The sequence below is a fragment of the Colius striatus genome, chromosome 18, assembly GCF_028858725.1.
Source record: "Colius striatus isolate bColStr4 chromosome 18, bColStr4.1.hap1, whole genome shotgun sequence".
Lineage (NCBI taxonomy): Eukaryota > Metazoa > Chordata > Aves > Coliiformes > Coliidae > Colius > Colius striatus.
Genome location: NC_084776.1, coordinates 6,850,805 through 6,864,729, shown reverse-complemented (window position 1 = coordinate 6,864,729; position 13,925 = coordinate 6,850,805). Strand labels below are relative to the sequence as shown.

Sequence of the window (13,925 nt, the reverse complement as noted above, 5' to 3'; positions counted from 1 at the left end):
ACTTGTATCAGACTCCCACCTGCTGAAGTCCAGGGGACTCCTAGGAGGGCTGGAGGCCTCTGATAGGAAATATTGCCAGGTGAAATATGGATGCCTTTGCTCGTGTGTTACACCACCAGCTGAAGGTAATTGGCAGGAAATTGCAGCTCCCTCTTTGCTGTGGTTTGCTGAAACTTTCCTGTGGTCTCCTGGAAGGGAGAAGGGACTACATGGGGGTTACTTGTCCATATGAAAGCTGGGATAAACCTTCAGTGACTGCTTCAAAACCAGATCTAGGTGGAAGGACATGGCTAAGGTCCTTGTTTCCCAAACAAGTTGGTAAGCTGGGTTGAAAATATCTGCAGGCTTTCTGTCTGCAAATAGATCCTGGCTCAATTGCTGTGTTCTGGGTAGAGGTGGATGATGAACTGACCTTCATCTTTATGTGAGAGCCTGGGGCACAGCAGAAGAGCTTATGTGTTGTGTAAGATGTGCTTATGGCTGTGGCCAGACCTCTGCATTGATGACCTGTGTGGAGAGGGGAAAGGCAGCAGCAGCTTCCACTGCTTTTTGCAGGAGCCCCAGGCCAAGCAGTTGGCTGCTGGAAGGTGCCTCATGCTGCTAAATCCCTTTCCTATCTTGAATGTCAGTTTGGGTTTCCTCTTTGTCCACAGACATGAGCAGGCAGGCCAGAAAAACCAAAGGCTTGTGCTGCAGGCAGAGCCTGGCAGGGGCAGGCTGAGCTGCTGGCTGAGGCAGCTCTGCCCTGCTGCAGCACCCTGAGCCCCAGGGAGCCGGGTGGCCCCTGGCCACAGTGTGGTGGCCAAATTGGGCTCAGCCTGGTGGGAGCCTGAGCCTTTCCTTTCAGAGGAGGGCTGTGGAGCTGCTCCTTTGATGCCTTTTCCAATGCAGAAAAGGCTGATAAAGAGGTTCTGAAGTCCCTCTGCTGCAGCTTGGATGCCTGAGCTGCTGATTGACCGTGTGGCTGTCGGGTAATCTTGGCAACGTTGTGCTACCCATCCTCCTCCCAGGCACCTGCCCAAGACACCCAGGCAATTTGTTTTCCCCAGAGGTAGGAGGGACCAAATCCTGCCACGGGCAGGTACTGAGCTGCCAGGGTGTTTGTGCTGCCATCCACCTCCATGGTGGCACAGCCCAGACTGAGCCCCTCGCCCCCAGAAGCTGCCTCTCCCTGGGGAGCTGCCTCCTCCAGGTATCCCACGTTTCCCCTGGGTTTGGAGATGGCCCTGACAAACCCAGCCAAGAGCCAGGGCCTTAATCCTCTGCTGAGGCTGGTTCTGCTGCCAACCATGCTCTCTTTCTCTGCAACAGGTCTTTATCAGCCAGGGGAGTGCTGAGCTCTGGGCTGGCCCCTGGCAGGAGCAGGACCTGCTTATTACCGAGGTGGTGCACAGGGTTCACTTTATTCTGGGTAAGGTAAACACTTGCAGTGCTGCTGCCTAACCCACACAGCCTCTCACTGCTTGCTAATCCTGAGGCATTGTCTGTGCTTTCTGCAGCAAGAAGTAAAGAAATTCTTTTTAAAAGGAACTGAGGGGGTGGCTCAGCCTTGGCTGGGAACTGAGGGATGGAGCAGAGGCTGCTCCAGCCTGCAGAAGCTGCTGAGTGGCACTGCTGTCTTCTGCAGGGTGATGTAGCATTGTGTTAGAGGAACTGCCTGTCTGGCAAACCTGGAGCTCCCAAAGGTCTGCACAAAGGCTTTTCCAGCCTTCATGGTGTTCTAGGACAGTCTCTCTGTACTGGGCCCTGGTGAGGCTGCACCTGAAGTGCTGTGTTCAGTTTTGAGCCCCTCACTACAACAAAGACACTGAGGGGCTGGAGCATGTCCAGAGGCGCTGGAGCTGGGGAAGGGGCTGGAGTACAAGTGCTATGAGGAATGGCTGAGGGAGCTGGAGGTGTTTAGTGTGGAGGAGGCTGAGGGGAGACAGGAGCACTCCCTAAAACTGCCTGGTGAGTTTGCAGTGAGGGGAGGGTCAATTTCTCTCCAGTAATGAATGACAGGACAAGAGGAAATGGCCTCAAGCTGCCCCAGGGGAGGCTGAGATTGGAGCTGAGGCAGAACTGTTTCCCTGAGAGGGGTGTCAGCCCCTGTGCCAGGCTGCCCAGGGAGCTGGGGGAGTGCCCAGCCCTGGAGGGATCCCAAAGCCGAGGTGCTGAGGGGTCAGTGGTGGGCTGAGCAGGGTGAGGGAAGGGCTGGGACTGCAGGAGCTTAAAGGGCTTTTCCAACTGAAAACGATTCTGTGATTGTAAAGCAGGGGAGCAGGGAGGCCATGGCTGCAGGCCTGAAATGCCAGCTGTGATTTGAGTTTCTGCTGACAAGTCCTGCCTTGTGAGGATGAGTGAGTGTGCACGTGGCCTCAGCACAGCTCTGCTCTGGGCAGGTTCCCTGGCAGCCCAGACCTGCAGTCAGCTCTGGCACAGAGACATGAGGGTGGCTCAAGGAGATTTGACAAGTACCATCTTAAATCAAGCCATGCTATGTGGTGGCTTTGGCTCAGCTGTGCTTTCTGCTCCCCAGGCCTGTGAGCTCTCTGTGGGGTAAGAGTCTCATCATCCTCCACGGTGTCGGTGTAACAGCCACAGTTTGGGGATGTGCCAGCCCCCTCCCTGTGGGGCTGCTGTGCTGGTGGGGATGGAGGTGGGCATGTGCCATTGGGGCAGCCTCCAGAGCAGCTACAGTGGGCACCAGCCACTTGTACTCAAAAGTAAGACCAAATTAATCCAAGTCTCTGCATTCTTCACGTCCATCTTTGCTCCTGCCCCTTTTCCCCTTGTTGCGCCTGAATTGTCAATGCTTTGTCCAACTGCTGCCTGTGCATCTGTTGGCATTTCAAGCACTTCTGAGTTGCAGTGCTCTGTAAAGGACCCAAATCACCTCAGCTAGTCCCCATCTTGCTCCAGACACAAGGCTGGCAGCTCTCAGGGAGCAGGTCATACATAGAGCAACTATCCAGAACAATCTCTGGGTTCCCAAGCTGATGCCCAGGGCAGTCTGTCACCCAGCCTGGAACCCAAGGGGAAAACAGCTTTATGTTACTTTTCTTACATTCATTCCCTTTTTGTGTCTGTGATGGCAAGAACTTTGTGTCTTTGGTCTGGTGTGGGAAGTGGAGCCATTTGCAAAGCTTCTGCAGGTGTTCAGCAAAGCTGTTTTGAAACGGTCAGGCCTCTGTCAAGCAGGAGTTTAAGCACACAGAAGTGGCTAAAATACCCTCTTCCTTTCTTAGCTACTCACATTTATGCTTGTCTCAGTGTTCTATTTGCTTGTGGGTGTCAGCTGAAATGGGGAAGATGACTGTAAGTAAGATTCTTTTGTATAACCAAACCAGAAACGTGTCTGTTTGCTCCTTTTTCCCTGAAACCCATTTAGTACTCCAAAATCTATTCTCCTCTTGGCAACTGATTGTAACAAATGGGGCCAGAAGCAGGTACCCAGTTTGCAGGTTTGTCTCCCCAAAATGCAGGATGTTTGTGTGCTGGGCTGCAGAAGAGCAGGAGGCTGCAGAGAGGCTGTTCCAACCCATCTCAGAATCTTTACTGGGAAAAAGACCCCCCCCAAGAAATCAATCACAGCATCTCAACTGTTATTCAAACACATTTAATAAACAAAGAGAAACAGTAGCAAAGGGCACTGACATGTGACAAACTGTACAAAACCTTCAGCTGTGCAGGCAGAGGAGGGGGAAGGAGCCCCCCGGACAGCAGCTCCGTCCCACCGCCCCGCAGCCAACTGTGCCCCCTTCACTCAGCCCCACTCAGTCACCCCTGAGAGAAAAAACCCAGGTTTTTACAAGTGTGCAGGAACAAAGACACTTTAAGAGGTTGTTTCCAGTCTTGCCAGAAATGGAACAATTTAGGCTGCTTGGGAAAGCTTTTAAAAAAACAACTCCCAACCCCAAAGTGTCTCAGCTCTCCACTCCCAGGATTAATGCCTTCAGTGAACCTTCCCAAGAGGCAGCAGCACTCCTGGAGATCTACCCCTGCTCCCCACCTCATGCTGCCTTTTTCAGAGTGAATGGGACAAGTGTCACCCTAATCCAGTGCTAGTTTGGGTAGAGTTGTGACTGAGTGAATGGTGACAGAAGGAAAAGCCCCGTCTGGAGCACAGAAGGGGGATGCAACTGATGCAACCAGCCTTGGTCTCAGGGTAAAGGTGACCTGGCACAGTTGGGAGAAGAGAAATCCTCCCCTGGGAATGTACCTGCTCTGGATGGGCTTCAAACCTGGTCCTAAACATCATCCAAGAACTCCAGTGTCCTGTGCCAATCATTGTACCACCAACTTGTTCTGTTGAATTCAACATCCCGCGACAACCCAAAGAGTCTTCAGTCCCCTGGCACATCCCCACTGCAGGGAGCACGTGCAGGGGAAAAGCCCAGATGCAATTCTGAGAGCCTTTCTTGTGCAGGGGTGTGTGGTCAGGGTGACTTTCAAGCTCTGTGGGGCTCAGAGGGGAAAGCAACAGCTTCACTCTTGCACTTGGCAACCCCCCGGTGGGCCTCTCCACCCAGGGCAGTTCTGGTGACAGGAAGAAGGAAAGAGGTGTCATTTCTACCTCCTTGAGCTGCACAGGACAGAGTCTCCCTCTGCACAGGAGCTTTGGGCTCTGTGCTTTGAAGTGCACAGTGCTCAGCTGGAACTGACGTGAGACACAGCCCAGCCAGCTCCTGTTGCCTTCACTTTGCTATTTGATGACCAGTTCCCAGAAACTCCCTGCTGGGAGGAAGGGAAAGAAGAGAGATGAGGGTGTTAAAGGGCTCTTTAGGCTGCTAACTTGCATACATGTGCTTCTTGATTTCTTAGCTGTGAGCACAGACAATGAGGCTACAAGACACTGACAGAGGAGAGAGATCTATAGACATCACAGTGTTCTTTAGGCCCAGCCAAGTGCACGGTCCCATTACACCGACACCCTCTCAGCACGTGACTAACAGGGAAGATGGAGGGAAGAAGAGCTGGGTTCCTCAGTGTGAGGACAAGTCACAGCCTGGAACGGACCTGGCAAGTCACAGCTGTGCCCCACAGCCTGGAACTGACACCAGGAATCAAAGACATTTGGCACGGTCTGTTGGTACCAGCACAGATAAGTAAGCAGTCTCTCTCGAGAATGAGGCAAAGCCTCCACTGGAGAAGGATGTTGGCAAAGCAGGAGGGAGAAGAGAGGCAAGAGGAGGTGCAGGAGGACTGGGCAGAAGGTGCATGGTGCCGCTTGCTGAGCTGGTGGCTGGAGCGTTGGTACCGTTGTGCTGCCGCGAGTCCCCGTCAGCAACGAGGGGTGAGATGGGGAACCTGCCTAATTCTATCCCACAGCTTGGAAGGTGACCACAGGTAGCTGAAGTCCCCCAGAAAGGAGCTCAGCTCCTCAGTCCAGGTGAGGAATTTTCTGATGCCTTCTTGAGAACCATCTGCTCTGAGCTTGTCAATGTCTGAATCTCACCATCTCTGAAGCTTTGCCTTTAACGTCAGTTTGGGACTTGACTCAAAAAGACCGCAAGTGCCTGGACCCTTGGGCTACAAAGAACAAAGCCAGGATGAAAAGGGGAAAAACATGCAGCAAATTCCTCAGAAGTTTCATTTACCAAGACTAGGAGGGACATGGCCTGGGTGAAGGATGGCACAGGTGAATAGAGGGGAACCGGTGACTCAGTTTGGCCAAGATCAGAGTTCAAGAGGCACAAACGAACATTTTGCACATCCATCCAAGGCATTCCAAAAAGAAAAGAGAGAGAAAGAAAAGAAAGAGAAGTCACAGAAGTTGACACATCACTTTGGACAAGAAACATTACAACAGTTTGGCAACTTTTCACCAACCCTCCCCCCCAGCTCTGTGATGCCCCTCTGTAATTTGAGGTGATCTCTTCAAGGTGGGGACGCGAGGGGGCTGCAGGAAAATCACTGCATGGAAGGAGGGGATCTGATGGGTTAAAACAAACCTACCTGCTTGCTACAGTACAAAAGGGATTCTGCCTGAAGCCCTCCCTTGGGGAGAAGGAAGGAGACAGAGCCCATGCTGCTGGAGACAAACAAGGCAAAGCTGAACTTGGCAGCAGCAAGTCCCTAACCTTGTGACTTTGCACCAGGCTAAGATATGGCCATGGCAGGGTGGCAGGGGGGGAAGATGTCACCACTGCTCTTCAGTAGAGTAGTGTGAAGGACACAACTATCACTCTTGCTATCCTGGGTGAACACAGGTCTCTGTTTATGCACATGAAGTTAAGGGGCTCTGGGAAACACCAGGAGCCTGGGTGTGATAGAATTACCAGTGACACCCTGTTGGATGTTCAAATGATTCCTCCTCTTAGTATCTAAACTCAGGAAGTGAACCAGGAGCAAACACAAAGCAAGAAGGAAAAGTCTGTGGGGCTTTTAAGAGTGGTTGGTTTTGTTCCTCCTTTGAAAGCCCCGTTGTTCTGATTTGGGTGGAGGGGCTGGCTGATCAGGAGGGGGAGCATCACAAGGTCCCTACACTCTTCCTGTGGCAGACCTGGGTGCAAGAAATGGCACAGCTCAAACACAGAGCTTCCCACCCACGCCAGCCTGTGGTAGGTGGGACTGATCCCAAGGGCGTGTGCACCTGAGCATCCCTGGCCAAGGCTGCGGCTGGCGATCCGGCCCAGCCAGGGCTGGACAAACCCCAGCCAGTGCCGGCCAAGAAAAGAAAACAAATACTTGTGGCAAGGACTATCCAACTGGAAGAGTCTTTTCCTTTCTTGGTTTCCAGGGTAAGAGGGAAGCCTTTGGTTAGGACCAGAATTCTTCCCCGTGGGCAGGACAGGCTTTGCTTGGCGTGTGGTCGGACGCTGCTGAGGGCTGAGGCTGGGCACCGGCTGGCAGCTCAGCTACATCCGGGAGCCTCGCTCCTGAAGGATCTGGGAGACAAGACAGATCCAGAAATGCATGAGGCAAGTCCAGGTTTAGAGTCTTTGGGGGGGGTTTTGTGCAGAGAAAGGGAAGGTGGAGTGAGGTGAGAGCAGCTGACAGGCTGCCACAACGAATGCTGGGCTGGCTCAGGCTGACTGAGCGCCTTGTCTAGAGGCTGCTCAGTGCCTGCCAGGGGTCAAGCACATCACCTTTTGCTGCCATTCTGGGGAAAAGGTGGGCTGAAAGAGGAAAAACCCTTGTTGCTCTCTGCAACATCCTTCAGCCACAGAACAAGGCCAGCCTCCCACACCTCACTCTGCTCTCCTCCCTGCTCAAGGCTCTTTTTTTCCTCTTTTTCCTTTGGTCTGTCTTTGAAATGCAGCAAGAACCTTTGCTCTTGTCTTCCAGCAAAACATGAGATCTTCCAAGAGAGGAAGATCATCCAGGAGGAGACAGGGAGGCTGCTAACACAGCACTGCTACTGCAAATTGTGGATCTATCAGTATAGGAAGGGCTTTTCCTATGAGAGGGGAGTTCAAGTCAATACACAGAATGGTTTGGGTTGGAAGGGACCTTAAGGATCACTTAACTCCACTCCCCTGCCATGGGCAAAGACACCTCCTCCTAGTGCAGGCTGCTCCAAGCCCCATCCAACCTGCCCTCCAGCAGCCCTGAGCAGTGCCTCACCTTTGCCTTCTCACTCGGCTCCTTGACGATGCCATTGGTGGAATTGTTGAGCTCCCTGGACACCACACACAGGAATTCTGCCTGGTCTTCATTTCCATAGTTGTAGGAAGATCCAATGCTGATCAGCTGCACAACAGGAGATAGCCAAGGTAAGCACCAGTAAGTCTGGGCTTGTGCTCTGTTCCTGACACAGCTGCAGCGAGACCCGGCCTGGCGTGTGAAAGGCAGCTCAGGCTGAGCTCCAGAGCCCTCTACTGGCACCTGAGTCCTAGGGAGAAGCTCCAGCCTGACACTGGGATGCTGAACACAACCACTTTGGCTTGTTTTTGCCATTACTGAGGGCAGAATAAGGAACATGCCATTCAGGTGTTGCAGTCTGCAGTGTCCAGCTGACTGATATGGGGCAGCAACACAGACCCCCTGGCCCAGGCTGTGCTGAACTTGGCTCTCAGCTTGTCTTGTGACTTTGATGTGCAGAGACTGGAAAGGCAATTCTTTACCACAGACAGATGTTAGATTAACTAGGGGACACGTGGCAAACTGACACCATTCTTTATGTAGATGCTGTCAAGATGGAGTTTGATATCTGTATAAATGGGATTATGTTCTATTACTGCTGTGGTGAGGGGTCTGGACTCCAGCCAAGGAATCCCATCTGTCTCATTTATTATTATTACATTAAAGGGACATCCTGGAGTGCAGAGCTAATTTGTCATTTACAACTCACTTCTGCTTTCCAGATAATAAATCTAAGCCAGCTGAAGAAAGCAATGGGAACTTTATCAACTGCATCAATCTAGGAAACGCTTACAGCCAACGTGGGGCCTGACCCCCATGTCCTAAGGGATCCTGGATGAGACAGCTCCATGTTTCTCCAGGAGACAGATGCAGTCATCAGCCCTGCTGGGCAGATGACTATCTACATGGTCACAGTGCAGCTGCAGGAAGACACTGAGTACTGAGTGGCCTCCAGGCCTGTCCTAAACAGGTTTTGCTGTTTGTGCTGAGGGCAAAGACAGACACAGGGTTAAAACAAACAAAGGAAGATCTTTTTGTTTTGCTTTTGCTGCCCTGCTCCTTGCCTTGACTGTTTCAGCTCTTTTGTTTCAATGCCAGACCCCACTAGTTACTCAACAAAGTATCTTTGCAGTGTCCCAGATGACTGGACTGGAGCTGGACAGGAAGATGGATTTCTGTTTAAAAGCGCAAATGTCCGTTCCCTCCTTAATTCAAGCAGGATTGAATGGTACAAGGCAGAGATCCTGAAAGGCCAGGGGCTCCTCTGAGAACCCAAGCCTGGCAGACAATAAGACTGCAACAGCTTCTACCCCATCTGGCTTTCCTGCAGGTTGCTGGAGGAGCCTGTGTGATGTAGTGAAGGGACTGGCTGCAGGAAGGGAACGTCCGCTCTGCTCAGTCACTGCCAGCCAGGCTAAGGCTGAGCAATGGACTCTGCCTCCAAAAGGCAGGGCTGGTACTGCCTCTCCTGTGTCTCAGGGTGCCAAGTGGTGTGATTTGGGGAAGGGCAGAGGTTGCACATCTGAGGACAGGCTTTGGCTGCAGCTGCACAAGACACATCCATCCGCACAAGGCCTGTGTGGGCCTGCTGCCCTCGGGCTGCTTGAGCTTAATGCAAGTCCTGGGCAGGGCAGGAGCAGCTCCTGGCAGTGGGACTGTGCTGGACACGTGCCTGTGGTGTGCAGGAAGCAGGAGGCTGCAGGGAACACACAAGCATTTGCTTGTAACTGCTATCTCGACCCTATCCTGACAGATTTGAACAGCAAGACTAGGAAAGATGGAAGGGTGCAGAGTCCTGTGTAGGGCACTGCCTGGAGCCTTTGGTTTTGGGGGATGAACACATGTGTGTGGAAGGCAAACTCTGCCAAGTACCTTTCTGAACCGCAAAAGCTGGGTGTTGGGAGAACTTCCATAAAGCAGATAGTGGCTCTCCATCACCAGAGCTCACTACTGGCTTGTAGGGGCAAGAGTTTTTGGCTGCCTCTCCACTGTGCAACAGGAGTTTCAGGCATTACAGAACAGATATACATGAACAAGTGAGGCCAAGAGCTGCTGCTACTCCTCTGCCTCGCTTCCTGTCAGCCCTTCTCCCACAACACCCACTTACACTGATGTTGGGTTCCCTGGGAAGGCAGCAGAGCTGGAATCTACACAGCCCCTCTGCAGTGGCTTAATATAGCATGAACTGGCAGGTCAGCTGGTTCCCAGTTCTCCATCCTCCTAAATAAGAGTACTGCAGTCCAAATCTGGAATCAATGCCATATGTAACTTCACTGACACCAAGCCCTGGAACTGGCTGCTTTAAAGGCATCTGCAGGAAGGGTATTTCTCATGTCACTCAGCACCTCTTCAGCAAATACAGCAGCCATGGCTCTGAGCTTCCAGAAAAGTCTTGCTGTGGGGCTTTTAGGGCTCCATTAATTTTCTTGGATAAAGCTGCCATCCTGGGGCCTGGTCTATGTGATCAAATGTAGAAGGGAAGAATTGTTCTGGGATTTGACAAGGAGACAAGGTCCTGAGGGAAAATGACATCTCTCTTGGCAGTCTGAGTGAGTTCTGCCTCTCCCTGTCAGTTATGTTACCTGAGTGGACTGCTGCTCAGGTCACACTGCTTATTCAGAAGAGCAGGGCAGTGTGAAGTACAATTGAACAGCAAACTCTGTTCATTCCACATGCAGCTGTCAGAGGGGTTCTGCTGTTCTTTGGTAAGGGTACCTGTTCAAACTTCCACCCGTCAGACATCGTGGACACCATCTGTGTGAGCTCCTCCTCTTGGCACTGCAGGACTCTGTACACGTGCTTCACAGGCCCCTGAAGCACCGAGAACAAAAGTGTGAGTTCAGTATGAGCTTAGAAAATTCACACACCTTCCCTGCCCTGCTGCCTGGAGGAAGCCTGAGCTCCCCCTGCTTTCTGAGGCTTCACCCACTTAGAGCATCCAACTGATGCTAAAACAGGTACACAGAGTTGGCACACTCTTCTTGAAAGCCTCTGTGTCTGAGGGCCAGGGAAAGCAAAACTGTCCAAGCCATTTACTGCTTTTTGAAAGCCTTTCTCCGCTGAAATTGCAGCTGCTGGGTGTGTTGGTACCAGCTGAGCAGCAATGGGAGAAACTGCCCCAGTGACAGAGGTAAAGGGAAAACAATGGTTTAGTGAAGGAAGAGTTTGAGCTGTTCTTTACACCCCAAAGCAATATGTTTTGGTTTATATCTACCCATCTTTGCTCCTGGCCCCTCTGGTTTCACTGTTCATCGTCCTTCCTTGCAGTGCTTGGATGACTCAGTGGTCTGTGCTTATAAAACCACTTTCCTCCTTGTGCCCTGGATCTATTAACAGCACTGATTCCTCCTCTTAAAGACAATTAAACCAAACAACTGCTGCTAGGAGTGTCTACAGCTACTCTTGTCCCCTGACTGCTCTAGAGCCAAGGGCTGCACTCACTTGAGAGGTTCTGTTCTCGTTGTCCCGTATCCGCTCCTTCACCAGCCGCACCAGAGATGCAATGTTGTAAAACTCAGCCTCTTCCAGTACCCCTGGGAAAGGAACCAAAAGCAGAGAGAAATCCTGTTACTGAGGGGAGAAGGAAGAGGTTTCTGCCAGAAGGATGCAATGCCTGCACCTGACTCTGCATCTCAGGAGGAGAAAAAGCCCTGAATGCTGAACAGCTCATGCCACAGACCTCAGGTTCCCAAGCTGCAGGACAATGACCAACTACTCATCACCTCCCTTTGGGACTCAGAGGATCTTTAGGAAAGGTTATTCTCCTCCCCCTGGGATTATCAGAACCTTGGTGGGACAATCCCTGTGCTGTTTGCACAGCCCCTTTAGGGGAAAGTCACCCACGGAGAAACCCGTAAGTGGAGGGGCAGATGTGCCAACAGATCTGCTCTGCTAACAGAAGCCTTTGAGCTAAGCACAACAGTGAGGGCTCATGTTGGAAGCTGCAGGCCTCAGCTTTTAGCAAGACCCAGAATCTCACCATTTCATCCCTGTTAAGGAGGATCCTTCTGAGAAACTGCCAGTGCCAAGGGCACTGCTGGACATGCAGCTGTGTACAGCGGGCGCAGTGCCGGGGCGGGCAGCTTTCTGCTGAGGTTACTAAAGCAAGCAGTGCTCCTGGCTCCTCCTCTCTGCTCTCTGCTCTTACCTTCCTCTGCAAGCTCCTTGTTTATGATGAGCTTCCCGTGTCGGAGGTAGTTCAGGATTGGACCAAAGTAGGTGGGGTCTCTGTCGATGAGATACGCGCCCGTCTCGTCCTGCGGTGCCCAGGAAGGACGTGGGGATGGGGAAGTGGCACCAGGAAAAAACCATTGCAGTTGAAAACAAGCAAGTAACAGTTTCTCTCTCAGAACCTGCATTCATTTGCCTGTGAAAGGTGTCCTCATGACTCCGCATCACACACATAGCCATGTGTGTCCAGAGCTGGGCAAGGGGCTGGAGCACAAGGGCGCTGGGGAGAATGGCTGAGGGAATGGGGGTGTTCAGCCTGGAGAAGAGGAGGCTGAGGGGAGACAGGAGCACTCTCTGACACTCCCTGACAGGAGGCTGCAGTGAGGTAGTGGTTGATCTCTCCAGTAATGAATGACAGGACAAGAGGAAATGGACTCAAGTTGCCCCAGGGGAGGTTAAGGTTGGAGCTGAGGCAGAACTGTTTCCCTGAGAGGGGTGTCAGCCCCTGTGCCAGGCTGCCCAGGGAGCTGGGGGAGTGCCCAGCCCTGGAGGGATCCCAAAGCTGAGGTGCTGAGGGCCAGGGGTTAGTGGTGGGCTGGGCAGGGTGAGGGCTGGGACTCCAGGAGCTTAAAGGGCTTTTCCAACCAAAACTTCTATAACCTCTGAAATTCCACTTAACCAACCTTTCTTTCCCCCCAGTATCTGAACTCAGCTAGAGAGGCTCAATCATGCTGGCAGAGGCTTCAAACTAAGCACCAGAGTTTACACACACAGACCCAGAGCAGGGCTTGGCAGCTTTTCTCCACTGCAATAACAGAAAACAGCAGCTGCCAGTCGTGTTGTGTCTCAGTTTGTTTTCCAGGAGAGTTTAACTCAGTGACTCTGGGGGAAAACTGGCTCTCCAGCTCTAAATAGCTTTATATCCTCTTCTTTCTGCTACTGAAAAAGCACATTGCAGTGCCCCAGCTGTGTCCCTACCAACACAACAACTGCTGTCAGCAGGTAACCAACAACTCACAGCCCAAACTGTCTCCTGAGCCCATGATGAAGCGTGGACAAAGCCTGCCCAGATTTCCACATCACTCCCTTAAATCCCCTCAGAGCAACATAGGTCCTGCCAATCAACCTGCTCTGAAGCAACCAGGCACTGTGCAAAGACCCAGTCTGAAGTGTCCTCTCCTCTGCTCACTGATGCTGCTCCCTGCTGTTTTGATCACAACCAGGAGTCTTGACTAAACTCCCCTGGTAGTGACAAGATCTGACTAATGCAAGAGAGACAGGGAACCGCTGGGGAGAGGCCAGGGAGGGCTGCCAAGGTCATCAGGGCACTGGAACATCTTTCTTATGAGGAAAGGCTGTGGGACCTGGGGCTGTTCAGCCTGGAGAAGTGAAGCCTGAGGGCTCCTGGACAAGAGGGACAAGGAAATGGCTTTGTGTCAGTTATGTTAAAACGTGCAGGATGCAGACTAAGACACCAACCAAACTGTCAGTACTTCGTGGCCAGGGACTTCTGACCATGAAAAGAGACGAGTCCTATAAATAAACTGATAATGTGCAGCCTCAGGAGTCAAGGACCATCAAAACAACAATCCCCAGAGGGTCCTGAAGGGTCCCCGAAGCCGCTCGTGTGATGACGAGCTCACGCCCCAAGCGCGAGGGACCCTGTGCAAACGGGTTCTGAGCAAATAACGCAGCTCCACTGAGCTCACGGCCGCACCAGCACGGCACAGGGCGACACAAGCGCTGCCCCGTGGCCCCGGCGCCGCAGCCTCCCGACACCCGCGGCAGGGCCTCCCCGCAGCGGCGACACGGGCCCGCCGCCACCGGCCGCCCCGCGCCTGAAGCAGCGGCGGCCCCGCCGTCCCCCCGGCGCCGCCTCACCTTGTCGGAGCCGAGCTCCGGCCCGTCCTGGCAGCAGAGGCGGCACAGGAAGGATTTGGGCTCCCGGCACAGCGTCTGCCGGGTGCTCACGAAGTACGTGCCGCCCACGTTCAGCCGGACCCACTTGGAGGCGGCGGCCGGGGCCGGAGCCGCGCCGGCAGCCGCCGCCGCGCTCGCACGGGGGCTGGGCGGCCCCGGGGCTCCGCCGGGGCCCGGGCTGGGCGTGCGGCCCCGCGGCGGCCCCTCAGCAGCCGCCGCCCGCTCGGCCATGGCGCGTCCGTCAGCGGCCCCGCGCCGCCATGGCCCCG

The 13,925-nt window shown here is 53.3% G+C and overlaps 1 protein-coding gene across 1 annotated transcript; it reads right to left on the bottom strand.

Annotated features, from left to right (window-relative positions):
* Positions 1-3,582: 3,582 nt before the first annotated feature.
* Positions 3,583-13,911, bottom strand: KCTD2 (potassium channel tetramerization domain containing 2). Its single transcript, XM_062010692.1, has 6 exons — positions 13,618-13,911; positions 11,714-11,822; positions 11,008-11,099; positions 10,282-10,377; positions 7,549-7,674; positions 3,583-6,869 (listed from the first exon to the last, which is right to left on the bottom strand). Exons 1-6 carry the CDS (start codon positions 13,885-13,887, stop codon positions 6,840-6,842), a joined length of 723 nt encoding a protein of 240 aa, XP_061866676.1. The 5' UTR covers positions 13,888-13,911; the 3' UTR covers positions 3,583-6,839.
* Between the last annotated feature and the right edge of the window lie 14 nt (positions 13,912-13,925).